Source organism: Nycticebus coucang, chromosome 12 (assembly GCF_027406575.1).
Source record: "Nycticebus coucang isolate mNycCou1 chromosome 12, mNycCou1.pri, whole genome shotgun sequence".
Classification (NCBI taxonomy): Eukaryota; Metazoa; Chordata; class Mammalia; order Primates; family Lorisidae; genus Nycticebus; species Nycticebus coucang.
The window spans coordinates 47,530,083-47,557,933 of record NC_069791.1 but is presented as its reverse complement, the minus strand read 5'-3'; the positions used below and the strand labels follow the sequence as shown (position 1 = coordinate 47,557,933).

Below are 27,851 nucleotides of genomic sequence, written 5' to 3'. Positions count from 1 at the left end.
TCCCGCCTCGTCCCAAACCTGAAGAGCTACAGCCTGGGGCTCTGATCACTGGAGCCCTTCTAAATGAGAAGCCAGGACGACCTGTCCAAAGTTTGCCCTTACATTTCCTGGAGACTCAGGTGTAGAGACATCCGTACTGCCACCTGACCCGCAGCAGGAGAAAGCGCTGACAGCTCCAGACCAGGTAACACCAGGAGGCAGCAGTCTTCCCTCCCAGTCTCCTGGGAGGACACGGCCAGGCCTCTCCTCCTGGTTTGCCCAGTGAGGCATTTAGGTCAGGGAGCTATTTCATGGGTTTGTGAAAAAGTTCTTATCACCTAAACCTCAGCATACAAAGTGACATTGAGAATCTAGTTTACTGGGGTTTCCAGGAAAGAGAAAAAAAAGGTTATTCGGGTTTCTCTTTCAATTCTCCTTTGCTATGGAGAGTTTAATTAAGAATTGTGAGTTGTGACCATGTAACATGAGAGGTTTTGCTAGGGCCTATTATTTTTAACCACCATTAATTAGTTGGGATAGAGTTTACTGTACTGTGAAATTTTCACATTTGAATTTTTTTAATTGCCTGGCAAAAGCTGATAACAGTTCTAAAATATTGGCAGAATGATTTGCTGAATTCATTACATTCCCGTTAATGTCACTTGTTGATTACAATAAAAGTTTTCAGTAAACTTTTCAAAAAAAAAGAATACTTTGCTTGGGCCAGGAGTGGTGTAATCCTAGCACTCTGGGAGTGCGGAGGCAGGTGGATTGTTTGAGCTCACAAGTTCAAGACCAGCCTGAGCAAAAGCAAGACCCCCATCTCTACTAAAAGAAAAAGGAAAAAAAAAAAACTGAGACAAGAGGATCGCTTGAGCCCAAGTTAGAGGTTGCTATGAGCTATGACATCATGGCACTCTACCCAGGGCAACATCTTGAGACTCTGTCTTAAAAAAAAAAAAAAGGTCATGTTTAACATTTCTCAGACCTCTCTCGTTGTGTATCTGCCAAGGTACGTGATGGCAAGTCAGCCCTTCCATGGCCAGGGATGCCACTGCCCAAGCTGGCATCCAGGGGGCTGCTGCTCCCCACCCCAGAGCAGGGATTGGACCACGCGTGGGAATCTCTGGGTTTGAGCCTGAGTCAGAACATCAGGTCTAGTTCCCTAGAGACTGCCTTAAATACAAGGCACAGGCAAATGGGAGCGACCCCTCCTGCCCTTCCAGAGAGCTTCCTCCTCCCAAAGTCCCCAGCCTACTCTTTCCATAATCAGAGCCTCAGTTTGATGAATGTGACCTAAGGCTCTGTCTCTGAGTTTAGCTTCTGTTAGAAGGCTGTTTCTCCTCATTCCTCATTCACCTCCACTATTAAAGAACATGTTGCACTTGGAGAGGACAGACAGGAAGGAAGCACGAAGACCCTGAGCGGTCTGGAGTGAGGGCAGGGAGGAGAAGGGTGGAAGGGCCACAGGGTGCTGAAGGGGAGGACAAAGCTGAGCTTAGGATGTGGGTGGGAGCCCTCTGGGCTTGTCAGCAGCCGTACCTGACTCTCGGGCATCAGCTGTGTGTCCAGAGCAAATGGAAGTCAGCTCCTTTGCTGGGACAGTCACCAAAAGATTCTTTATGCCCCTCACCGCTGGGATAGGCAGAGGCAAAGCAAACCATGCGTAAGCTCTGACTCCAGCATAATTCTGGCACCCCGTGCGTGAGAACACCAGTACTCACAGTCGCTTCTTCTGTGGACTCATCCATTACCTGTGGCCGGAAGGGAAGTGAAATCTAACCTCAGCAAATGAATCCACAGAGCTAGAAAGACCCTGAAAGTGTGTCTAGTGATAACTGGGACTTGGTGCTCCCTGAAGGTGGGCCTTCCCCACTGAGCACTCAGGACATAGCCCCAAGGCCTGTGTTCTCTCACGACACACCGGGGGCAGTCCTGCAGGACACAGCCCATGAGGAAGGGGAGCGCCTCCCACAATAAGGCCACAGTAAAGCCCTATAACCTTGACTTTGACAATGTAGGTTTGGAACAAAGGAAGAAGTATGTAAATCTAGGCTGGAAAGAATACGGCTGCATCCTCTGAGCCCTTGAATTAGAGTAAGCCTTGCAGGTCTCCCATCCAGGTTCTAAACCAGCTCTCAAGAGCCCACCCAAGGCTTCTATGAACGTTAGCATAAAACTAACAGTTTGTGTTTCCATAAACCCCCAAATTGGGCTTTTTGGATAAAGTAAAATTTCACTCGGAATAGCCGAGAGCATACAGGCTCTCACATGAAATGCTACTGATTCACAGTGAGACTTAGCTGTAAACTTAACACTAGCTCTCCCTTAATTTATAATGAGGATTAGCAGGAAGAAAAACTCTACTCTTGGTAAATACATTTAAAGGGTCTTAACCAAGCCATGGAAGGTCTCTTTTGTGCTTTTCATGGCAGCCCTGCTGTAGGGTCCACTCCCTGGCAGCTGCCTCCACTGCTACTCTCTCCGCCTCTCTCCTCCTTGGTTTTGCCTGTTGGTTGAGTCACAAACAGGCTTTCTAGCCATTAAGACAATAAAAACTCTCCTTTTACAAAAAGGAAGGCTAATGACAGCATTTAGCAAACCATCCTTCTATGAAGCCCTTCCTCTGTCCGTCATCGACCACACACGCGAATTAATGTTAAGGCCTTTGCAATACAATACATTAAGAAGGTTGTGGCTCAGCGCTTGTAGCTCAAGCGGCTAAGGCGCCGGCCACATACACCAGAGCTGGCGAGTTCAAACCCAGCCCAGGCCTGCCAAAAAATGACAACTGCAACCAAAAAACAGCCAAGCGTTGTGGCGGGCGCCTATAGTCCCAGCCACTTGGGAGGCTGAGGCAAGAGAATCGCTTAAGCCCAGGAGTTGGAGGTTGCTGTGAGCTGTGATGCTATGGCACTCTACCCAGGGTGACAGCTTAAGGCTCTGTCTCAAAAAAAAAAAAAAAAATTGTGTTTTCTGGACTTTTCCAGAAGCGTAGTATAACTAGCTTGAGGACAGGGTGCCCCCTCCTGCCCAAGGCCAGAGTTCCTGGAAGACCAGAGTGGACACCCTGCCTGCAGTGTCCAGAGCTGCTTGATTGGAAAGGAAGTTTTGAATTAAAAACCTCCTAAATCCTCTCCTGAGAAATTGCAGCATTGCAACTCTGGCCTCTTGCCCCGACTCAGCCTCTCCTGCACCAGATCTACTGCACATAATTCTGCCCACATACCCTGCTGCAGCGTCACTCTGTCTGGCTGATTCTCCTGCTCCTCTCTGGTCTCTCAGCCTCCAACCTCAGGCCACTTACTCGCTGGACATACCTCAGGTTTCAGTATTTCTCAGCAATATCTTTCATTCATAAGGTCACTTGAGTTAGCAATAAAAATACAAGGTATCCAGTTAAGTTTGAATTTCACATCAGGTAAACAACATTTATGGGGGGTTATGTACAACATTTTATTTGGGACTTATACTAAAAAAATTATTTGTTGTTGATCTGAAATTCAAATTCGGCTGAATGTCTGTGTATTTTCTGGCCACCTCATTCACTCATTCATCACACATTTATTGAGCATCGACCACATGTCAAGCTCTATTACAGGCCCTGGGAGAGCCAGTCCACATCCCAGTCTGTCTATCTTGCGAAATAATTACCTTGTTTATATACACATACACAGTATATACCCTTACAGATGTGAGCTTTTTAATAATGTTGCCGCATTTAATAAGATTATCAATAATTCTTCAATATCATTTAAAAAACACACCATATTCAAATTTCCCTTGTCGCTAAAACATATCTTAACACAGTAAACATGTTTGCATTAGGATCTAATGAAGGTTCCCTCATTACAAATGATTGATGTGGTTCTTAAGTCTCTTCTAACCAGTGACGGTTAGTTCCTCCTTGGCCTCCTGAGTAGCTTGGATTACAGGTGTGCCACTGCACCCAGCAAGTTCCTCTTCATCTCCTTTTATTGATGCTATGCATTTGTTTAAAAAGCTGGCTTGTTCATCTTATAGAGTTTACCACATACTGAATTTCCTGTGGCCCCCAGTGCATTCCTCTAGTCCGTCTATTTTCTGTAAACTGATGGTTAGATCCACAGGCTGGATCAGATTCTGATCCAGTTTTTTTGATCAGGAGACACATAACGATTATGTCATCATGAGTGATGGGTCATTGGTTTTAGGTACTGTTGATCTGACCCAGCCCTGATGCCATATTGATGAGATCCTTCAGCAGCTAGGCTGGGCCTACTGGATAAAGGGCAGGGGTAACAGATGCCTTGGAACAAGGAGGTGGGATCGGGGCAGATGGGGACCCAAGATGTGTGTTAGAGGAAGAATGGACAGGACTGTGCTGTGGGCAGGATGAGAGGGGAGGACGGGATGGCCATGAAAATGTGTGTGGGGGCATGGTGGGGGGTAGGAGGCAGAAAGGAGCATGTCCTTGGAGGAGATGTTGAAGTGATTCCTGACAGCAAATGGTTTGCATAATGTGAGTATGAAATTGGGACAGGAGGAGGGAGAAAGATTGTCCAAGCCCTGGAGTGGGATGGGAATGTGAAGAAGCAGCAAAGGAGAAAGGCTAGCGGCCACACCCACACTTGCTTGACCCCCCTCATGCATTTGCTCATGTTCAATTGTCTGAGGCAGGTTTGTGGAGCTTGGAAGTTGTGTAAATATGTCAGTGTATGTAGAGATATGTTGGGTTTTGAGATTCTGCCCTTTGCCACACCGGGAGGTCCATCTCTGTCCCCTGCATCTTCACTTGCTGTTTTGGCATAGCCCCCAGCACCCCTCCCAGGCTCACTTCCATCAGAACTCCCCTAGCAGGGCCATTGCCTCCTCAGGGCCTGGCCAAGGAGCAGTTCCTCAGATGAACGGTCTCTGTGTCAGCAGGTGTGAGCCTCTTCTAATATAAATAAAGGAGAGGAGACAATGACAGACACAGGAAGCGTCCAGTAGGCCTGCAGGGGAGATACTTCAGCCCCTTCCTCTCCTTACAATAGCATGACCACGGAGAAAAGTCAGAGAATAGTCTCTGTCTAATAACACGGAAACCAAGGACCAAAAAGGTGCAATAACTTGCCCAAAGACATTGCAAGTTAGAGGCTGAGCCAGCCCTGGCTTTTCACCCTTCATTCCCCTGGTCCAGCTGGTCTGTACCACATCACAAGCCCTCAACCCCTGCTTGCAGTTACTATCCCATTTCTTAATAAGTTGGTCCTGGTATAACAGGGTACAGTGGAAAGAAAAGTGGGGACATGCCAGTCAATCCCATTTTTATCTCTATTATCGTGCCAGCTTATGTGCCAAACATGGTCTTAAAGTAAAACTAGGACAAGAAAGGAACATGATTCAGAGCCACATCAAGAACACAGCCTGAAGGCTTGGGATGACAGCTGAACTTAGAAAAAAAAAATAGCTACTATATTTGAGCCATGTTCTGTGCCAGGACATGCATAGCTTATGCCCTCATAATATCCCTGCAAGATGACCGTTACTATTTATTTATTTATTTGAGACAGTCTCACTTTCTTGCCCCTGTAGAGTGCTGTTGCATCATAGCTCACAGCAACCTCAAACTCTTAGGCTCAAGTGATCCCCTTGTCTCAGCTTCCTGAGTAGCTGGGACTACAGGCTCCGTCACAATACCCAGCTATTGTTTAGAGATGGGGTCTTGCACTTGCTCAAGCTGATCTTGAACTCCTGAGCTCAAGGGATCTGCTCTCCTCGGCCTCCCAGAGTGCTGAGATTACAGCCCAGCCATTATTATTTATAATTTGCCTTAAGAAAGCTGACATTCAGAGAGGTGGACTAATATGCCTCAGGTCACAAAATTAGAAGTTGGCATGGCTATGATCTGAACTTGACACCGTTAGACAGAGGAGCCCAAGCTGACTTCCAATACAGCCCCTGCTTATGACATTTTAATCTGGTGAGAACTGGTAAATCTGAGCCTTCTGGCAGAAAGCGTTCATTTTGTCGGAGAAATATAGTCCTTCACTTGTAGCGGAAGAAAGCAAAGTAGATTATTAACAAAATGAATTGCTTTCCTAATAGAAAACCAGAAAAAGAGTTATTTCAGGAAAGCCTAAGCAAAAGGAAATTGAACAAAACCAGGTCAATATATCTATCCAGTTATTTGTATGGGAGCCAAGATGAAATGCTTCCATCTGTCATTTTAGCGTTTGCACCAGTCTCCTTAAAGCATACCTGAGATCACATCACTCTCCACTCAAAACTTGGAACCACTCTCCATTGCCCCCATCAGTGTATTACAAATGTGTAAGAAAATAAAAATAATAGCAGAATGCCTTTTTCAGATGAAATCTTACATGGAATGCCAAATATGGCCAGAAACAGAAGCAAACCTGAACAAGCTAAAGCAGAGTCTCACTTTCTCCAGCTGAGGTGGAGAGAGGAAGGGAAGGGTCAGGTGCACACCCAGACATTTCTCTCCAAGACCTTTAACCAGCTCCTGCACCGTCTAAGGCTCCTTTTGAAATGTACTGATTCATGAGAAAATGCAAAACTTTTGCCTGTGCAACCCAGCCACTATTTTAGTTCTTTTCCTTCCATTATTCTCAAGCCCTAGCTACCCTCAAGTCCATTCTGTGCTATACCTGCTCTCTCAGCACTCTCCAAACACATCCTGAATTCACCCATAGTCTTTCCTGTGCCCGACATGTTCTTAGCCCCTCTATCCACCCACCTGTCTAAGCTTCACTTGCCCCTCTGTTTGAAGCTGACCTACCCCTCCTGACTCTCCTCTTACCTGGCAATCTGCATCTCTGCTAGGGAGCTTAGCTCACTCTCATGGTGTGGAGTTATCTATGCTCATGTCTTTCTTCCCACCCCAGTAAGACTGCAGCTTTTCCATCTCTGATTACCTCTGGCTGCCCAGCACAAACGGAACAGGTGCCCCAGCAGTGTTCATTGAGTGTCACCCATCTCTCCTAGCCTCCTAGGAATGGATGGGCCACCCATGGAAAGGCATGATGTGGGCTTTGTTGTTACAGGACCATCATGTGCAGCACCAGCTCCTGTGACCTGGAAGAAATCCCCCTGGACGATGATGACCCAAACAGCCTGGAATTCAAAATCCTGGCCTACTATGTCAGTCACCATGTCTTCAAGAGCACCCCTGCTGTCGTCTCACCAAAGCTGCCAAGAACGAGAAGTCTGTCCCAGAGGGGTCTGGAGAGTTGGTCAGCAAATGATTCATGGACGCAGGTGTCCTGGCCTTGCAGAAACTCCCGATCCAGTGAGAAGCCCATAAACCTCGCCAAGAAAAAGTCTTCCTGGAAAGTGCTCTTGGGCCTAGTGGAAAAGGAGGAAGACTCGCAGAGCTTGTCTGTGCGGGAACAGGGACACAGAACGGCAAAATACCAGGGTGGATTTCCCAGTCAGCAGTGGTCCAGGTCCCTTTCTAACGTGGACTGGTGCTTAGATCACGAAGGTAGGTGGCTGAGAATTCTTCCCCTCCCACACCCAAGTCTTTCTCAAATCCTTTGTGTGCACAGTGGTTCATCAGCCTCAGACAGGACACTCACTGAGCCTCAGTGCTCTGACTTAGTAGGATTCAATAATAATTGCCCTACTTTTCTCAAGACAGAAAGGAAAATGATGGCAGGGAAGAATAAGACTGGTTTTCTCACTCCATTGCCTATAAATAAACTTTACCCAAACTTCTAATTCTCTGAAGAATTAAAGGAAAGGGCCATAGACAGGAACTCAGGCTGCTGCCCTTCCTGGGGTAAGTCTACCCATATCTCAGGGCCTCTGGGTTTCCATCTGTACATTGGGGCTATCCCACCCTCCCTGCTTCTAAAGGTTGATAGAAAGATCATAGAGCTATATATAGAAATACTCTTCAAAGTACAAACCATTACAAAATGAAAAGAAACTGAGAAGCATTTTAACAAAATCTTCCCTCAGTGGGACAGAATTAATTGTATTGAATGCAACATTTTCACAAAAAGCTTTATCATAAACAACTGGCTTTTGTCCAGACACTTTGGTGTAAGCATCTTCTTCACCTTCCACAAGGCCCAGTGCCCCACACCCAGATTTTCAAAGAAAGTTCCCCTCCTGCTGGGTTTGATTGGCCTGGTAACTTGTTAATAATTAGTCAGCAGGTGGCAGTAATGCCTCGCTATTAACATGTAACTGTCCTGGCTTACTGGAAAAATCAGCCCGTTCGTGGACAGCTTTCGATCATTCACTAAGGTCAAAGAAATTCCCTCTCCCATCAGAGTTATAGAAGTTTAGAACAGCAGGGGTTAGGGCGAGGGTTACCTGGGGGAACCTCACAGCACAGATAAGGAAATGAGAGTCCCACAGAAGGGGATTGCCAGTGGAAACAGCTGGTGAGTAGCAGCACAGCCTGGACTAAAGCAAAGTCAAACTAGGGCTGTGTCTGCCCGCTGCAACAAGCCATTTGCTCTCAGCTCTGCTGGGCTAAGGCTGCAGTATCAATTCTAGAGGAAAGCCCGGTGGCTCCCTGCTGTCCTTCCCTCTGGCCAGCCTCTGCTCCTTCTGCTGGGGGATAGTATCTGCCCTGGAGCAGAGAACAGTGTGGAGGCCCCTAAATAGTCTTTTCTGCTTTGCCTGCACTGTCAGAGAAAGCTTGGCCAGGAGTCAGAGAAAACTTTTACAGACTTTCAGTCTCCAGCTTTTGCTAAGCTAAATGACGTTCTGTATTTTGATATTTACTGAAGTGTCATTTGGCCTTTTTTTATTTTCTAAACTTTTGAGAAACGCATTGTTTCTTCTTTTTTCAGTGGGAAAAGAAATCTTTTGTGTAAGATTTAGAATAAAAGGTTAAATTTGAAAAACATGTAGACAGTGGATTTCTGTGCCGAACAGCTGAATGGTATCCTGTGGCTGAGTAACTATATATACGTCGTACATTCTCCCTGGAAAAGAACAAACAAGAACCTCCTAAGGACAATTTGCCTTAAACACATAGGTCCAGCTTATCTTCCCTCTCACCTCACTTTCCTGTTTATTTAGTTTATTGTGTGCTTTTTATGTTACTTGTATTGGCTCTTATGCTGGGCATGACCGCAGGGAGCCGCCCGTCCTATTTCTGTTCTGCCACATGCACAGCAGAGTGAACAGTTTTCACCTGTGTTCTTTTAACCAAAGATCACAGTTTAGCCTTATGCTGCCATTTCCAGAACTCAGATACCAGCCAAAAAGTGGGGACTGTGAGGTTATGTCCCAAGAACAAAGTTTATTAGGAAAAGGCCTTGAATGTAAGAAAATGGACACTGACCCCCGTTCTGAAGATGACCAATCTGGACTGTCTTACTCGTGAGTCTCTGTTTCTCCATAGTTATGACTGGCTACATAGGGAATGTTACTGTTAAGGTTAGGTTCAACGACAGGTAGTGGAAAACTACCTGGTTTAAATAGTATGGTTTAAATAACTATGTTTAAATAATATGGTTTAAATAATACGGAGGTTTATTTTCCTCTCTCTTAAAAGAAGACAAAAATTTAGCAACTCGGGCCTCATCTGGCTGCTGCCTTTGGGATTCCTGCCATCCCTAAGCTAGTGGCTTCCAACCTCAAAATCACCTTCTGTCCTAAGGTGGCTCCAGCCATCATGTTACATTTCAAGCAGGAAGGAAAAGGAAGCAAAGGACAGACCAAGGGCACCTTTCTTGAGATGACTCAGTTCCCTTCTAGAGAGCTTTCTTGAGGGCGGCGCCTGTGGCTCAGTGGGTAGGGCACCAGTCCCATATACTAAGGGTGGTGGGTTCGAACCCAGCCCAGCCAAACTGCAACAAAAAAATAGCCAGGCATCTGGCGGGCGCCTGTAGTCCCAGCTACTCGGGAGGCTGAGGCAAGAGAATTGCTTAAGCCCAGGTGTTGGAGGTTGCTGTGAGCTGTGACGGCACGGCACTCTACCAAAGGCAATAAAGTGAGACTCTGACTCTAAAAAAAAAAAGAGAAGGAGCTTTCTTGAAACGATTCCCAACTTTGGGTATCTCACCAGCCACCCTTTATTGCAAGGGAGGCTGGGAAACGCAGTTGGTTCAGCTGGATCCTTTGTTGCTACTCACATTTTAAGGGTCTGTTACTAAAGAAGAAGAAAATGGATAGAATGGAAAATCATTGTCTCTATTATATTGGAAGTCACTCCCAAACTCCCTGCCTCTTCCCTTAAAAACAAATGCTCCAGGCCCCAGGCTGCTCCGCACCTTCCGGCCCTGCCCTCCCGCTCTCTCAGTGGCCCCTCAACTGGACTCCGAAGACGGGCACCTTTCAGCCCTGTCCCCACCCCCGTCCAATTTTCCCTTGCCTATCAGATGCGACCAAGTCTGACAAGAAGGGACTCTCCTTTCTTAAAATTAAGGTTGGCCCTGGAGAGGAATCCTAACTAGAGCTAGTTCATCTGAGTCCAAACATGTTTGCTTACCATTTTTCCTGCACACTTTTCATTTGCATTCCTCTCCAGGGCCACCAGGGCCAGAAATCAATCCCTTAGCATGCAAGACGGACACAGGGTGGCATCACATCCTCTCTCCCTGGAGTCCTCCGCTGCATGGGAGCCTCGGGGCTCTGTCCATAGGGCCTTCTCCAGGTGGACATTTGGCTTAAAAAGCCATTTTTCTTATGTTTAGTCCATAAGGTTCAAAAATAGATAAGGAGTGAGTTAGAGAACAAAGTCAAGGGGAAGAGAATCAATGCTTTGCCTTCTCATTTTAATAACTAAACCAAATGTACTTTCCATGTTTTACTCACCTATTGCAGCCCCATCAGGCCCATCTTGAACACTGGCCACCCACAGCCCCTTCAAGGAAATGGCAAGAGAGTCTGGCTTCCAAAGCCAAGGGAATGTGCCCCTGTGTGTCCTCAGGAAAGTTGACCTCTGCTACCTCTGTGACCTTAGGTAGCCTGTCCTAGGTGACCAGCACACAGCCTCCCAGGCCCCAGCTCTTACTTCTCTGTCATGATTTGCCAAGCCCAGGAGTCCCCCAGGAGTTTTGGCACACCAACCTCCTGGCCAAAACCCCGCTCCATTACTTTCTTTACGTCTTGTGAATTAACTAGTGTTATTCAAGTATCACATGATACAACTCAGCTGCTCCATTTGGCATCAAAGACAGAGCTTGCATAGCTCTTTAAAAATGGGAATATAATAACAATCAACAATGAAAGTTTCCCTACACAACTCAGCCATACCATCTACCCAGCCCACTTCACTCTGTCCCCAACAAGTGGGCAGAGGTGGCTTGTCTTTACAGGCTGCAGTGTTCAGTGGATCCATCTTGAAACCTTCCTGTCCCAAAATGCTCTATTCTATAATTTTGTGTGCAGACACCTGACATAATTCTTGTCTTAATTGTAAATTCTTGGAATCCCTGGGTTGAACACTGTGTTCCCCTGTTTATCTATAAGCATTCATTGAATGCTCTCCAGGAAACATAGAGAGAAAAGTTGTGGAACTATACCAGCAGGGAGAGTTAAATGTTTACTTGACGATGGGCTTGGGTGATGAATATGGCCTGAGAAGTAGGGATGTTTCTCTGCCCCTATGCACATAGGGGTCAGCTCTCTGAGGTATAAAGCATGTCCAGAAAAAAAGAATAAAAATAAGAGCATAATGAGAATTGCCTCAAGGAAAGCACTAAAACACTCCCTTTTGTATTTCTTCCATTGCAAAGAGGGAAAGGAGATCGTAATTTTGTAAGGCTTCAAAAAGAGGGTGCAGAAGGGTAATTGTTTCAAGGTGACAATCATTCCTCTGTACTCCTCCCACATCCCAGCCTCTGCCAGGCAACTGCCAGTCCTTTGTGAACAGTGACCCTCCTTCCCTACACACACACTCCTGGGTAATTTCCTCTCTTTCTGGACTGGTCTTTTCATTGCAGGAAACTGCATATCAATGAGCCAGGCCAAGTTCTTCTGGGAAGGGCCTCTCAGCACTGTTTTGTCTTGTTTCAGCTACAGACGCAAAAGTTGTTTCCATTGCCAACCGAGTTGCTGAAATTGTTTATTCCTGGCCACCACTAGAAGCCCAGGCAGGGGGCTTCAAGTCCAAAAGGAGCTGGACACCACAGTCTCTCCAGTACCGGGCTGAAGGCGCCCAGCCTACAGCATCGAGTTCTAAGAAAGGTAAACTTCCCTTCCGAGTGTTTGGGTACACTAGGTACAGGGTTTGCCAGGCAGAGGTATAGGGGCGTTTATGTATTTATTAAGCCCAAGCCTCTGCAATTTATGAGTCTCTGGCTGACCAGATTGAGGGCATGACGGCCACATGCTGGGGGCTCTGACTAGCTTGAGACCCCAGCCCAAGGCATGGGGCTGCACCAGCAGGTTGAACCAGCATACCCAGCTCACTGCTAAGGTGTAGAAAAGTCTTCTACTAAGGGAGAGGAGACAACACAGAGCTGACCTTTTGCCTTGCCCAAGCGGGAAATGCAATGTTAAATTTGATCGTGTTACCAGTGACCCTGGACCAATCTCATTGGATATGAAGAGGTTTATACCATTGCTATGGGTGCCTGAGCAATGTTGGAAGATGAAGTCAGAGGTGTATAACATTGCTCTGGGTGCCTGTGAAAAAGCAGGGAGGGGTCATCCAACACCAGGGATGGTGTGGAACACGGAGCAGAGTGGAGAAGTAGTGACCACTGGGGCCAGTTGTCACCTAAATCAGACCAATAGCTGGGACTGTAGATCCCACCTGGCTGTTGGGAAATTTGGGCTCTAAAGGGGGAGGAAAGGGGACAGGGACCCCAGCCCACAGGAAGAGAAGTTGAGTCCTGCCCTCCCTCTCCAGCCACAGGCCTTGCCTCTCGCTCTCCAAACACTCCCCAATGAGAGGCACAGGTGGCTTCTGGGTTTGCAGCACCTCAAAGGACAAGGTGCATGTTCTCCCTGCCAGAGCACCAGTGTCTCCTGACCCCTGAAGCAGAATGATGTCCACACTGCGGGGCCCACAAACTGCCACAGAGGCTCCAAGGGAGGCGCTGGGGACAGGAGGAGTCCTCTGTGTTTGCTGAAAGGAGTGTTGACACCATATTGCTATCCCACGGGGGTCAGGGAGATGGGATGCACTCCCTTGAGCCAAGCTGACACTAAGGCTGTCATCTTCCATGCCCGGGAGAAACTGAAGCAGCTGTTCCTGCAACTTTCCCCAGGAAAGGCAACAACAGATGAAAATAACACTGGGGCTGTGCAGACACACATTCACTCTTCTCTCAAGCAACCCGAGTTTCTGTCTTCTCACTTACCTCTTGCCCAGACCTTCTTGGGACTTCGTGCACCAATTTCCTGCCCTCCCTTCGCCTCACTGGGGACAAACCTGAGGGCTCCATGGCCCAGGGATTGTGCCGTGAGAAGTGCTGTTCTCAGTGCCTGCTTCGGCTCTGTTTGGATTCTGTTCCGCAGCGCTGACCATTCTGTTCATGTTTAGTTGTCAGCAAGAGAAAAATCATACTCTACCTCCCCGTTTCTACATCCACACCACACGCCAACAGTGCCGCTGCCCTCCTCTCCCCCTGCTATTTTAGCCTTGAAGATGTGAGGATTTATTAATTTTATCTATCTAGCTACCTTGTGGTGTAGAGATACAGCATACAAAAGTATGCATTTCAGTAAGATAAAAGAAATCAAACTTGAAAGATGATGTAAAAAGGTCAGGTATGGTGGCTCATGCCTATAATCCTAGCACTCTGGGAGGCCGAGACAGGTGGATTGCTTAAACTCGGGAATTGACCAGCCTGAGCAACAGCGAGATCCCATCTCTATAAAAATATAGAAAAACTAGCCAGGTGTTGTGGTGGGCAACCAATCCTGGCTACGTGGGAGGCTGAGGCAAGAGGATTGCTTGAGTCCAGGACTTTGAGGTTGCTGGGAGCTGTGATGCTATGGCATTCTACCCAGGGTGACAGAGTGAGACACTATCTCAAAAAAAGAAAAAGAAAAAAGAGGCCAGGCACAGTGGCTCACACCTATAATCCCAACACTCTGGGAGGCTGAGGTGGGTGGATCGCTTGACTTCATAGGTTCAAGATCAGCCTGAGCCAGAGCAAGACTCCATTTCTAAAAATAGCCAGGCAATAGTTGTGACAGGCACCTGTAGTTCCAGCTACTCGGGAGGCTGAGACAAGAGAATCGCTTGATCCCTAGAGTTTGAGGTTGCTGTGAGCTATAATGCCACAGCACTTTACCAGGGGTTACAAAATGAGACTCCGTCTCAAAAGAAAAAAAAAAAGATAATGTAAAAAGAAAACAAAACAAAAACTAGGAAACAAGATGGGCTTAGGTGGCGGCGCCTACCGCTCAAAGGAGTAGGGCGCTGGTCCCATAAGCTGGAGGTGGCTGGTTCAAACCCAGCCCCAGGGGCCCAGCCCTCCCACAGGGAAGGGGTGAATCCATTGAGACATGAGCGGGACAGTCAGGTGGCCTGATGGGGCTGCCAGATGGAGCCTTCCAGGCTGGGGTTTCTTGAGAGGCCCTGGTCCCGGGGAGCAGCCCCTTTTGTGATAGCTCAAGAGCAGGACAAGGGTCAGCTCTGTGAGGCTGGCTGCACATCCTAACAGGTATCTACACAGCTCCATCTCCAGGGTTGGAGCACACACTTTGATGAGCCCCCCAAAATGTCAGAGACCAGCTGCTTCCTTCCTTGCTCCTTTGTTGAGGCTGGTCATGCCCTAGGTGAAGATGGAGCCCCTCCTGGTGTACAGACTGGCCAGGAGGTGATGGTAGGGGGAGGTCTCTCCTCTCTGATTCTAAGAGAGCAGGTGGATGGGAAGCCACCTCCCCAGTTCTCCCAGCCCTTCCCACAGCTGCTACCTGCCCTCTCGCCTCAGTATTGGAGCCCAGGCTAGTCCCCAGAAAGAGCCTGTTGGGGACAGGGTGCGGGGGAGCAGCCTTACCTGAAACAGGTCTGTGGCCTCTGCCAAGAAGCCCTGGCTGACTCCTGCCCTTACCTGCTTTCTCCCTCCTCCCCAGGCCTTTCTTCCCAGGCTTCCTCAAGCTTCTCCCTGCTGCCTTTCCTCCTCAGCTAGGCCCAGCCTGGGGCCTGGGGACAGATGCAGATACCCCACAGGAGGCCTTGAAGAGGAAAAGCCAGGCTGATGTTATGGTGCCAGAGAGGGCACCAGGGAGGTCGTGCTCCCATGAAGTCAGGCAGCCCCAGCCTGGTGCGCAGCCCTCAGAGAGCCTCACCTGCCCCCCTCGGGTGTGGGGTGTGCCTGTGGGAGGGTGCACTGCCAAGGGGACTTGGGACTGGGGCTCCTCAACCCTGCCGGGGGCTCCGAAACAAGCCTCATGAAGGGAGCCTCCCAAACACCATATGGAGGGCTGCGCGCCTTGGAAGCTATGACAGGGGGCTGTGGACACACAGCGGCCTGCCGCCCTGTCCTCCTCATGCCCGCCCTCCTCAGTGGTCTTGCCCCAGGGCCACCCTCATTGGCTGTTAGGACCAGAGTGTGAAGAAGTGAGATATAAATATGTATACATATATAAATATATTTTTAATTACGTGTCGTGTCACGGTGGCAAAAAAAAAAAAAAAAAGATGGGCTTAGGAATGTATAGGATAGAGCACAGGGTTAAAAGTGCTAGGTACTAGAGACAGAGAAATCTGGGCAGTAATTGCTGCTGGCCCCGAGTACTAATAACAGACACAGCAAACTGTCTCAGCCCCATGTCATACTTAGCAGTGATAAGAAAAAGGCAAGACAGAAGTGCAGTACCCAGGTGTTAGGAGTCCGATCATGCAGTGAAGGAGTTTATTTAACTCCTTGCTTTTTATCCTTTACACTCTCTTTGAAGCTTTCCTCTGTGCCATATTTTCTCATGCCTGAGACTTCAATAAAAGCCTGTGAGGAATGTTGGGAGGGGCCGCACTCTTGTCTCTGTGCAGAGACTTAAGGTGTTGGCCTCTGGGGTCCCTCAGGTCAATGCATGGTGACTGAGTAGGTGTTATTTATTTGCATCTGGTCACACTGACGGGGATGAGGTTAGTTCCCAAAATGCAGGCCAAGAAGATTATATTCCCTTCTAGATGTGGGCCACAGATTTGGCTCTATACTTTCTAACAGCTCACCCAAAGGGGGAAATATGATCAAATGTGGGATTTATGGTGTTCATAAGGAAAAAATGCCATCTACTAAGGAAAAGTCCAAAAACCAGAGGGAAATTTCTCCTAAATGTCATCATCAACAACACGAGGATAGTAAACACAATAATGAGTTTCCCAGTGAGAAGTGGAAGGCTAAACAAAGATAGAGGAGGAAAAACAGGAAAGGAGGGGGTTGTAGGAGAAATGTCTGGAATGGTTTGTGTCTGCAAAAGAGGCGAGGTGAGATTTACTTGCTAAGAATTAGAGGACTTCTTCCTCGGTCCCTACCAAGCCACAAGCATTCATTGCCGCTGGAAAAACTTAAGAATTTTTTTTTTTCTCCTGCCTCCTTTGAAAGAAATAACTGGAATTTTTCCCCTAACAGAGGAAGAAGACCAAATAATAAGCAAAATTGTTGAGCTGCTGAAATATTCAGGGGATCAGTTGAACAAAGAGGTATGAAGCTCCTTGAACTAACGTGATTTCTTTCTGCACCTAGTACGTGAGAATGGAATGGGACTCCGGGTTGCACACTTTTTCCTTTTCAAAGTTCTGGTTTCTACTTAGTCCTAAATTTTATTTCCCTTAGTGTCAAAATTCTTGACACTGGCAGCATCTCAAAAATGAATCACTTTGGAAAACATAAGTAAACCTCCTGGAGCCTCCTTGGAATTTTTGGAAACTAAGAAAGGAACTTGTTATTGCAAGAAAAAACATCAGTAAATTAAAATTTGCTGGATGGAAATATTAATCTCGTTCCCCATGTAACCGATCCTCAGTGAGGTTTAAGCCCTTGTATTTGTCTGAATATCTGTATCCCAGAGTCACTCAAAGGCTGGAGCCCTTTGTGAAATCTTCTCCCCCTACAGTTGTCGGGCTGTCATCTGCTCACAGTCTCCCCAGCAGCTCAGCCAGGGAGGAGGGGTAGCGTCACTTGGAGACCCATCCTTCCCGTCAAAAACATGTGAGAGTTGTTTTCAGGTCAAGAGTTGGTTAGCAAACCCCCTGTGTAATCAGAAGGGCTTCTCTTGTGTGTCCAGAGACGACTAAGAAGTCTCTCATGTGTCAATCCTGTCCTCGTTCAGGACCCCTGGAGCAGGCCCTCGGGAGCAGGCCCTGAGGTGTGGGGTGTTTATGCAGGAAGGGAAACGGCAGTGACCGCCCCCAACAAGGTGTGCTTCTGACCCCACCCCAGTAGCTTTGTCAGAACTGTGCCCAGAGTTGGTGACCAGGAGGCTGAGGGGCCTGGGCCATGGCGCTCAGAAAGAAACAGTGAAAAAACCAAGGACATTCAGTGACAGAAAAGAGGAGATGATGTGCGAGGTTTGGGGTAGAGTCGAGGGTGGAGAGGGGAGCAGAGGAAACAGGAAACAACCGGATGATGGTTTGAGGACAACCCCGCTTTTCTCCAGAATGAGCACCATGGCTAAAGAAGAGATGGGGCAAATGATTTCCCCTTAGTGTAAAAATGAACTTTCCAGCACTCGAGACACCTGTCAGGGTCAAGGACTGCTTTGGGAAGGACCCGTCTTCCTGGCACTGGAAGCACCACAAGTGGGGGCCAATAACCCGTCAGCAGTTCAGTACGGAACTCGGAGGGTCCTTAGACATCCTCGAGGGCTCGGTCGAACTCCGAGTTTCTGTGGCTCTCAGAGCAACCTCCTCCCCAGCTTCCCTAAGTAGTGACTCACAGTAGCCAACTGGAGGTCAGGGATGCTGGGAGCCACAGGGGTGTAGTGTAGGCCACCCCAGGGCTTTGAAGAACGATGCTTTCCTTTTCACCCCTCCAAATACCACTCTCAAAAACCTCACGCTGCCTGATGCTCTCTCTTGATTTCTGGTGATATTTTATACTATGTATGCAGAGACCTTGAATGTTATTGCCTTTACACGTTTCCCCAGCAGAGGACTCTGGGAGGGACACATGGCAGGTGTGCCCTGGCCCTGTGTGGGTAAGCAGCTCCCAGAGCAGAGTAGGAGAAGGAGGCTGGGGCCAGGTAGGCTGGGGCCGCGAAGCGTCTGCAGAGCCGCTGGCCATGGCACTCATGGTGCAACAAAAGACAGACAGGCAAGGGAAAAGCACACGGGGAATGCTCTGGGGAAAGCCTTGTCTTCTGGAGTTTGGTTCTCTTACTGTTCTGACAGCATCCTGACTTGTCGCTGCCTGCTAAGGTTTGCGCCTAGCTCATGGGTCACTGATAAAAAGGAGGCTGGAGGAAGCTGGCCATTCCCACTTCAGATGTATAGCCCGGATGGGATCTGGGAGTTCAGGGGTGGGCTTGGTTCAGGGAAAGGACACTGTTCCACCAAGATCTTCACATAGCACATGACTCATCCCCCAGACATTTCTTTTTAGAAACAGTATTTGTTGAAAACCTGCTTAGCTTATCATTCCTCAAGGACAGAACTAGAGGGTTTTCCAATAAACATTTCATCCCTGCTCACTAAGAAATTTCCATTTTCACGTGACGGACATCATATTAACAGACATCGTAAGGATGGCTTTAAATGAGCATGACATATGCTTTTTGACATAAACCCTGACTTCTCAATGAAGCAGAGACAATATTGATTTTTTTTTTTTTAAAGTATGGTAGTTCAGAGGCGTTAAGGCAGAGAAATACTAGTTTCAAGGGAAGGGTAGGCAGTAAAATCAATTGGGTAGAATAATGGTAAGGGAATCAATGGAATGGATTTTCTTTTAAAGTTAACAAATGCACATCAGGGAGTCCTCCCCAACCTCCATCCTCTCACAGTGTCCTAGAAAATGAATAACATTTCCAGAGCACCCACACACACCAGTCCAGCACTATGCTAAGTGTTCAATTACTCCACAGTACAGGCATTATCAGCGTCCTACTTTAGACATGACAAAACTGAACCTGAGAGGTTAAGCAATTTCCCCAAGGTTGCACAGCTAGCAGGAGGAAGAGCAGAGGTTTAAGCCTAAACAGTGAGGTCCAAGCTTCAGATCCTGGGCATTGCGCGACCTCCAGCAAAGCGTGTAGTGCTGTCTTGGCAGCCGCCACTAGACTGCAAGGCCGAGTGAGGGCCTGACTCTTAATCACTCACTGTGGGAGATCAGGAAACAGGCACTGAATGTTGAATGAGTGGACTGGTCCATTTTATCCTATATTCATCCCAATGTAATGAATTCATAGACCAGTGCACACGGGGAGTGGTTCTGCAGGACACTGTGCCTTGATTGAGACTAGCATCCAGGGTTTTTCAACAGAGTGTTCTGGTGGCCCAAGTTTGAGCTAAAGAGTGGTCTCTCCCTGCCTGGCTGAGCCAAGCTGCACTGCTGAATACTTATCCTCTCGTCCACAGCTGAAGAGAGACAAGGCTTTGATGAGCAGCTTCCCAGACGGGCTGCCCTATGCTGTTTTTAAGACGATCACAGACCAGGTCCTAAGTGCTGTGGACACCAGGGGAGAGTCAGAGGTCAAAGCTCAGGGTTTTAAGGCTGCCCTTGCAATAGATGTCATGGCCAAGCTCACAGCTATCGACAACCACCCCATGAACAGAGTGCTGGGCTTTGGAGCCAAGTATCTGAAGGAGAACTTCTCACCCTGGGTGCAGCAGCATGGTGGATGGGTAAGTGTATTCTCTTTCCTAACAGGTCTTTCTCAGAACTCAGAAAAGATGGGATGGAAAGATTTTTTTTTTTTAAGTGACGGGAATATGTCTGCGAGTCAATTCTCATGGGGGTAGGACACTTGAGGGGCAAGAGATACACCCCACGATGGGAACATATTTTTAGTGACTGTCTTCATCATTAATAAATATTTACTGAGCTCTGAAAGCTCAGTGGAAGGAGGAAATGAGGAGATGCTGAGACATTAAAGGTTTAGAGAGACGTAATTTCTGTTTTCACAAATTCTTGCCTGCAATGGAAGTCTGGGAGTGACACGAGGGCGGGCGGTTTCCCACACATGTGGATACTGACGGGGCAGTGGGGCTGGTCCTCACATGGGGATTCAGGACACATAACATTTTGTCATCCTTGCTTTGAATCAACCATTTTGGCAGGGATATTTGTATACAAACTAAAAAGCAAATAATTAAACTTTCAGCTATTTTTAATTACCCAGTATAGGTCAAAACAAATATCTTCCCCCATGGCTCAGCCTCCACCACTCCCCTCCTCTTTATCCTCATTCTCCGAGATCTCCTAAAGGCTGTTGGGTTCACATGGCTACATAAGGTCGCCCTGGTCAAAGTGCTGTACCCTAGAAGTCTCAAGAGGCCCAGGCACTCCTAGGAGGATAGGCCATTGCCCCACGTTACCTTAGCCTTCTTTCTTCTAAAATGACCCAGGGGCCACTGTTGAAGTGAAGATGTCACACACGTGCATTATCATGTGTTTTTTGGCCATTTATATAAACTCAAAGTTTGAGTCGGCTCTAGACATGACTAGAGTGACTCTGGGACTTACAAACAGACATGGTCTCTTGGCTGTCAGAGGGAAAGTGTGGCTGATCTAAAGGACTGAAGTGCCTGCCGTGGCCTTCACTGCAGCATGTTGAGGCTGCCCAGTCTTCTGCCCTTTTCTATTTTTCCCTTTTGCACCAATTATGATAACCCTATGTGGCTAATCTGAACAAACAAGGCTCTTAAGTATTCTAGATTCAAAATTTCTTCCCTCGTTCTAAAAGGAGGCGGTTCCTCTGTGTTACTTCCGTTCTACTAATTCTTCATCCAAGAACCCCGCCCCCTCCAGCCCGAGGCCCTCGACTGCCCCAAATCCTTTTCTGACCCCTCCAGCCTCTGTCAGCAACACTCCATGTTTGTCCCACAATGACATGCATGTGTCAAGCGTTTATTTTTAAAACATTATTAGTCCCATTAATGTATTTTTCTTTTCTTTTCTTTTTTTTGAGACAGTCTTACTGTCACCCTCAGTAGAGTGCCATGGTGTCACAGCTCACAGCAACCTCAAACTGTTGGGCTTCAGCGATTCTCTTGCCTCAGCCTCCCGAGTAGCTGGGACTACAGGCACCCGACTATTGTTTGTTGCACTTGCCATTGTTTAGCTGACCCGGGCTGGGTTCGAACTTGCCAGCCTTGATGCATGTGGCTGGTGCAATAACCACTGTGCTACGAGCACCAAGCCATTAATATATTTTTCCAGAGAAATTATAAATTTCATCTGGGTTCACGGGCCAATTCTCAAAAGTCCATTTAACCCATCAATGTAGCTGAAATACCACAAATGTTCTATAACAAAAAATAGTAGGTCTGTGATAAAGCACAAAATGAGGAATAGATAAATTTTTGCCCCAAATCCTTTTCCTACCCCTCCAGCCTCTGTCAAGGTTTCATTTTGCGCTTCAAAGGACTCCATTATCAAAAAATTAAAAAAACAACATCAAGAAAATAAAAAAACAAGACTGGACGCAGTCACTTACACCTGTAATCCTAGCACTCTGGAAGGCTGTGGTGGGTGGATCAACTGAGCTCACCAGTTCCACATAGGCTTGAGCAAGAGCAAGACCCCATCTCTAAAAATACCCCGGTATTGTGGCCAGCACCTAATCAGGAGGCTGAAGCAAGAGAATTGCTGGAGCCTAAGAGTTTGAAGTTGCTGTGAGCTGTGATGCCACGGCACTCTACCCAGGGCAACTGAGTGAGACTGTCTCAAAAACAAAAAACAAACAAAAAAGGAAAGTAAAAAAACAACCCACAGAATGGGGAAAAATATACTTGAAAATTATATGTCAAATAAATGACATATCTAGAGTATATAATGAACTATTATAAATCAATAATAAAAAGACAAGCCAGTTTTTAAAATGGGCAATGAATTTGAATAGACATTTCTCCAAAGAAGATACATAAATGGCCTATAAACACAAGAAAAGATAACTGTGTGATATCTTCACTTCAATAATAGGAAAATATAAATCAAAACCACAATGAGCTCTACTCACTGGGATGGCTAAAATAAAAAAGGCAAATGTTGGTTTCGGTGAGGGTAGAGAGAAATTGGAACCCTCCTAATAAGGCTGGTTGAATTGCAAAATGGTACATCCCCTTTGGAAAACAATTTGGCAGCTCCCCAAAATGTCAAATATACAGTTACCAATTTCACTCCTAGATATATACTCAAGAAGATTGAAAACATATTTTCAAACAAAAACTTGTACATGAGTGTTCATAGCAACATTCATTATTTATAATGGTCCACTCCAATTGTACATCAACGGATGAAGGATAAAATGGATAAACAAAATGTAGGCTATCCACACGATGGGAATATTATTTGGCTATAAAAAGAAATATACTGGGCAGCGCCGTGGCTCAGTGAGTAGGACGCTGATCCCATATACAGAGGGTGGCGGGTTCAAACCCAGCCCCGGCCAAACTGCAACAAAAAATAGCCGGGCGTTGTGGCGGGCGCCTATAGTCCCAGCTGCTCGGGAGGCTGAGGCAAGAGAATCACCTAAATCCAGGATTTGAAGGTTGCTGTGAGCTGTGACACCACAGCACTCTACCCAGGGCAACAAAGTGAAACTCTGTCTCTAAAAAAAAGAAGAAGAAAAAGAAATATGCTACTGATATATGGATGAACTTTAACAACATCCCGCTGGCTGAGCATGGTGGGTCACACCTATAATCCTAGTGCTATTGGAGGCTGAGGTGAGAGGGTGGCTTGAGGCCAGGAATTGAAGACCAGCCTGAGCAACATGGCAAGAGGCCATCTCTATAAAAAATTAAAATATTTTCTGGGCATGGTGAACACACTTGTGGTCCCAGCTACTTCAGAGGCTGAGGCAGGAGGATCTCTTGAGTTTGAGGTTGTAGTGAACTATGATTATGCCACTGCATTCTAGTCTGGACAACAGAGCAGGACCCTGTCTCCAAAAAAAAAAAAGAAAGAAAGAAAGAAAAAGAAAAATTGTGCTAAGTGAAAGAAGTCAGATAAAAAGGCCATATACTGTCTGATTCCATTTATATGAAATGTCCAGAACAGGCAAATTCATAAATACAGGATGTAGATTGGTGGTTTCCTGTGGGGGATGAGGGAATAGCAGTAATTGCTAATGGATATCAAGTTTCTTTTAGGAGTGATGATGGTAATATTCTAAAATCAGAAGTGAATCACACACCTCTGTGAATATACTAAAAGCCACTGAATTATGCACTTTATCAGGGCGAATTTTGTGGATTTTTCTTTTTTTTTTTTTTAGAGACAGAGTCTCACTTTGTTCCCCTGGGTAGAGTGCTGTGGCATCACAGCTCACAGCAACCTCCAACTCCTGGGCTTAGGCGATTCTCTTGCCTCAGCCTCCCGAGTAGCTGATTTTATGGTATTTTTATATTTTAATAAATCTATTGTAAAACTAGTGATTCTAGTTCTAGTGAACAAACAAAAATAGAAAAGTAAATGAATGCAAGCATTTATTTATTTAATTTGGTTGCTGTTGCAAGAGAGAAAAACAGTTTCACTTAGAGAAGATAGATGAATTCTTCAGTAGAAATACTAAAGTGGATTTTCTAAGGCTTCAGAAATCTAAGGCTTGTTCTTTACCATCTGTAGCTTCAATTTAAAATGTATTACTTATCCAGGTTATCATAAATTTAAATCTTAACTCTGGACCATAGTTAGGTTTGAGTTAGAGCATGTAAGTGGAAATCAGAAGAACAAAGAGTGTGAGAGAAAGAACTGATTTTTCCAAAGTGATAGAAAAAGGTTGAAAAAATAGAGGATGTTAATAAAAGAAATTTACGAGCAAATAAGAGCTGCCAGGAGCTATGGAAGTGAAGGAGATTTGGAGAGGGACCTGTGCTCAGAGTCCCTGAACTGGTGAGGAAGAACATATGGAGGGGAGACTTCCCTTGGCCATGAGTACTTTCGTGGCTCTCTGTCATGTCTTTGCAGTGGTGTGGGCCGAGGGAAAACTATTCCCCTGCACACGCTTTGCAGAAGCTCACAGTTCCTAACTGTCTTAGGATTCCATATTTCATACAAGTGCATCTCATCTGCCCAACTAAACCCCGCGAAGGTGAGGATGTATTTTACGACCCCTTTAATCTCCCACGTCTCCCATTACTTCCAGCCAATATTTGTAGAACAGCCAGTGAAGCAATCAGAGGAATAAATAGCAACTCCATCTACAACACATGCTAAACAAGCGCCTGTGAGTTTTCCATTTACTCCTGGGCGCTTTCTCCTCCCCGTGAGCATGGTTCGCATAGTTACCCTGCCATCCTGCAACACTCATTCACCAGCACTCTGAAAGAGGAAGTTTGCGACCTCTATAGTCATTGACCTTTCAGTACCTATTATATATTTTAAATACAGACTCAAAGCCTTCCTATGTTCAAGAAAAGATCCAGCGTGTTAACCCTTATGTAATCTAAGACCTTGGCTGAGGTTTTCCTTGCGGGCGTATCAAGGATGCCAGCCACCTCTCCAAACTCTCCCCAAACCAACACAGGCTCCGAGCTTCAGGGCATACCTGGGATAAGAGCAGAGTTAACAGGCATATGTTTTCACTTCAACAGTGAATCAAACTTGGAATTTTAAGAATCTATTTCTTTTTTTTTTCCTTTTTCCTCCTCTAGGAAAAAATACTTGGGCTATCACATGAAGAAATAGACTGAAATATCAGCTTTGTCATCTGGAATACTCATTGTCCAACTATGGTCCTCTGCACATTGGTCTCAGCATGGACTACAGGAGAAAATTAAAATGTACAAGGCAAATGGAGCGTTGATGTTTTCAAAACCAGTGTTCCTGTGACCTGGGCGCCATCAGGAGAGGCCTAGTTCAACTCCCACTCATAGAATGTAGTATCATCATGGTGCTTGACACTGAGGCTTTATGGGCCCTCCATTAAGCGTGAGACGGTCTATAAAGATAAGTGGTAATTTTCCAGACTTCAGAACAGAAACCTTCCCCCTGCATGTGTGAGCTACTTGAGGGAAGGTATGTTACAGATGTCCGCTGACCTCACCAGGGGAAATGATCAATTGTGCATGTGCTGAGTCATCAGTTTCTAGTACTATTCACTTTTAAATTATACTTGGGATGGCCTAACTTGTTTCAAGCCTAACTTTGGGAAGATGTTGCTATTCGATGTCAGCAAGCATAGCTTAAAGAAACTCTTGAATTTACTGCAATATCTGCTAGTTTGGGGATATGACTTTTGACTCACTTCTCTTGGAAAAATTCTTTGGCAGTTTGAAAAATTTCCATGTGGTACAAAACTATTATTGCAACCACCCTCCACTCTCTTCTCAGGGACTACACCGCTCCTTCCTAAGGCCTCTGGTACGTTCTCTATTTTTCTTTGCAGTAGTGTAATGATTGGTCGCTGGTAAAATAAATACATGGAAAGACTACTGTCAAAAGAGTGTCTTCGGATTAAAATAAGTAATACTTAATAGTACTAGGGTGTCTGTGAAGACCAAATGAGTTAATTTACATAAAGCTCTCAGAATAGCTCTCCATACTTAGTGGTAAGTGCTCATGTAAGTTCCTTAGTGTGTGCTCCTTCAGCTACATTGAAAATTTCCTCTTCTCTCAAAGTGGTCCTTAATTGTTTTTCTGAAATTGAGGCTGTTTGGAATGATATTTTTTTAGTAAGTGAAATATGTTCCATACCTAAGTGTTTAAGCCACACAGCAATTAAAAAATACTATGGGCTAGGTGCCCGTAGCACAGTGGTTATGGGGCCAGCCACATACACCAAGGCTGGCGGGTTTGAAACCGGCCTGGGCCAGCTAAACAACAATGACAACTGCAACAAAGAAAAGTAGCCAGGAGTTGTGGGAGGCGCCTGTAGTCTCAACTACTTGGGGGCTGAGGCAAGAGAATCGCTTAAGCCCAAGAGTTTGAGATTGCTGTGAGCCGTGACGCCAAGGCACGCTACTAAGGGTGACATAGTGAGACTCAGTCTCACCAAAAAAAAAAAAAACTATGAAATTATAAGATCTTGTAAATTTCTGAATCTCTATCACCCAGCATATGACCTCATGTAAAATAAGTGCTTACTAAACCTTTTGATGCAAAATAAGTGAAAAAAATCAATCTGACATACTTTCAGGGTCAAGGGAAAACTGAATTTATCTATTATCAAATGCTTCCTTAGCCCACTCATCTCAATGAGTTATTCTTGTTTATTTTCTTTTCCCCATGAAAGTCATAAATGTTAGGGATTAGAGAGTCTCCTTTTATAGATGGAGACACTGAAGACCACCATTTACCTCACTTTCATCCAATCATTCTAAACACTTTCAGTTCCCAAATGCATTATGCAACCTTGTACCTCTGAGCCTTCATAATGATGTTCTCTGTACTTGGAATGTTATTGCCTATCAGCCCCCCTAATTCCATTCCCACTAAAACAACTGACCCAGCCCATTTTTCCAAATTGGCTCCATTTCCTCCAGGAATCATTTCCTAACCCTTTCTTGGCCATCACAAGGCTATACTAAGATACCTTTCCTCATAGGGATTTTCTCAAACACCTTCCATACAGACGTTATATTTAATACCCTGTACCAAAAGCACAGGTTTACCCAGTCTTTCCCAATGAATTGTAAAAACTTTTGTAGACAAGTGTTATGTCTAACTTAACTTTGTATATTAAATACTTGGCATATTTTTGGCATGCCATTGCAGAACCTTACCCTGGCCTCACTGCTATAGCTTGCAAATCAGTACAACTGGAGTGTGGCCCAAGATGTGTGTAGTTATAACAGCTCTCCAAGAGTTTATAATGTCATGCACAGCTTCTGGTCAAGATGAAGTAACAGCAAGCAGATTTAATCTCCTGCTTGAAACAACTGAAAAAACAGACAGAATTTGTGAAACAACAATTTTCAAGGCACTGACATCAGCTAATAAAAAACAGGTCCCTGAGAGGTGAGAAATGAAGTAAGGCCTGTGATTGCCCTGGAGTCCAGAACGTAAAGAGTTCCTAGGCCACACAGGAGAGAGCAAGACCCTCAGAGTTCACCAGCATCTTAGTAAAAGTGATAGAGGTGGGAGTCCTGGAGGGCCAAAGAAGCTAAAGTTTGCAAGGCGGATAAAGGAGAAAAGAGTGTGGCACGCAAGCTTCAGAGACCCTCTGAGAGTTTCCCTTAGGTCTTCAGATGCGTGCTGATCAAAACATGCATGGTGAAGAACTCACCTAAGGCTTAGGAAAGAACTACCTGAAAATATTAAAATCAACCCTCTCCAAAGCTTACATAAGGTCAGGAGGAGTGCCTTTATTTTGGCAATAGGTAGAACACTCCAAAGAATTTTACCTCCGAAGTGGGGTAAAATTAGCCCTAGACTAAGCATTCTTCTGATATTGTCCAACAAAAATTAAGAGCAAAACTGAAAGGATTAAACTGTTATCAAGTAATTCAACAGTGTTCCAGAACAAACTCAAGAATTTTTAACAGAGTACCAAAATATTCAACACCGAACAAGGTAATATTCACAATATCTGGCATCCAGTCAAAAATCAGAAGGCAAGCAAGGAAGCAGAAAAATGTGACTCATAATGAGGAGAAAAATGAAGAAAACTGGAAACAATACAGCTGATGGAATTATTATACAATGGTATTAAAATCATGATCATTGTATTCCATACGTTCAATAAGCCAGAGGAAAGACTGAACATAGGAACTACATATAGAAGTTACAAGTATGACTCAAACCAGCACCTACAAAACAAATCTATCATATCTTCCATGAATTAGATACAATAATTAGATACTTATTCTTTATTCTGCTGCAGATTAGACATCACAGGGTAGTAATAATAAAGAATAA

At 45.8% G+C, this 27,851-nt stretch overlaps 1 protein-coding gene across 1 annotated transcript; it reads left to right on the top strand.

Moving 5' to 3' along the window:
• BCL2L14 (BCL2 like 14) lies at window positions 1-27,851 on the top strand. The gene is made up of 6 exons (XM_053557637.1): window positions 1-184; window positions 7,008-7,447; window positions 11,947-12,117; window positions 16,461-16,531; window positions 19,406-19,672; window positions 24,647-27,851. The coding sequence occupies exons 2-6, from the start codon at window positions 7,015-7,017 to the stop codon at window positions 24,683-24,685; spliced, it is 981 nt and encodes a 326-aa protein (XP_053413612.1). The 5' UTR covers window positions 1-184; window positions 7,008-7,014; the 3' UTR covers window positions 24,686-27,851.

What these genes read in the sequence shown, in the direction of transcription:
- BCL2L14 (XM_053557637.1), top strand. Translation starts at nt 7,015, where the DNA reads ATGTGCAGCACCAGCTCCTGTGACCTGGAAGAAATCCCCCTGGACGAT. An exon ending in AGCATCGAGTTCTAAGAAAG is followed by an intron (nt 12,118 to 16,460) that starts GTAAACTTCCCT and finishes TTCCCCTAACAG; the next exon opens with AGGAAGAAGACCAAATAATA. An exon ending in GGGATCAGTTGAACAAAGAG is followed by an intron (nt 16,532 to 19,405) that starts GTATGAAGCTCC and finishes TCTCGTCCACAG; the next exon opens with CTGAAGAGAGACAAGGCTTT.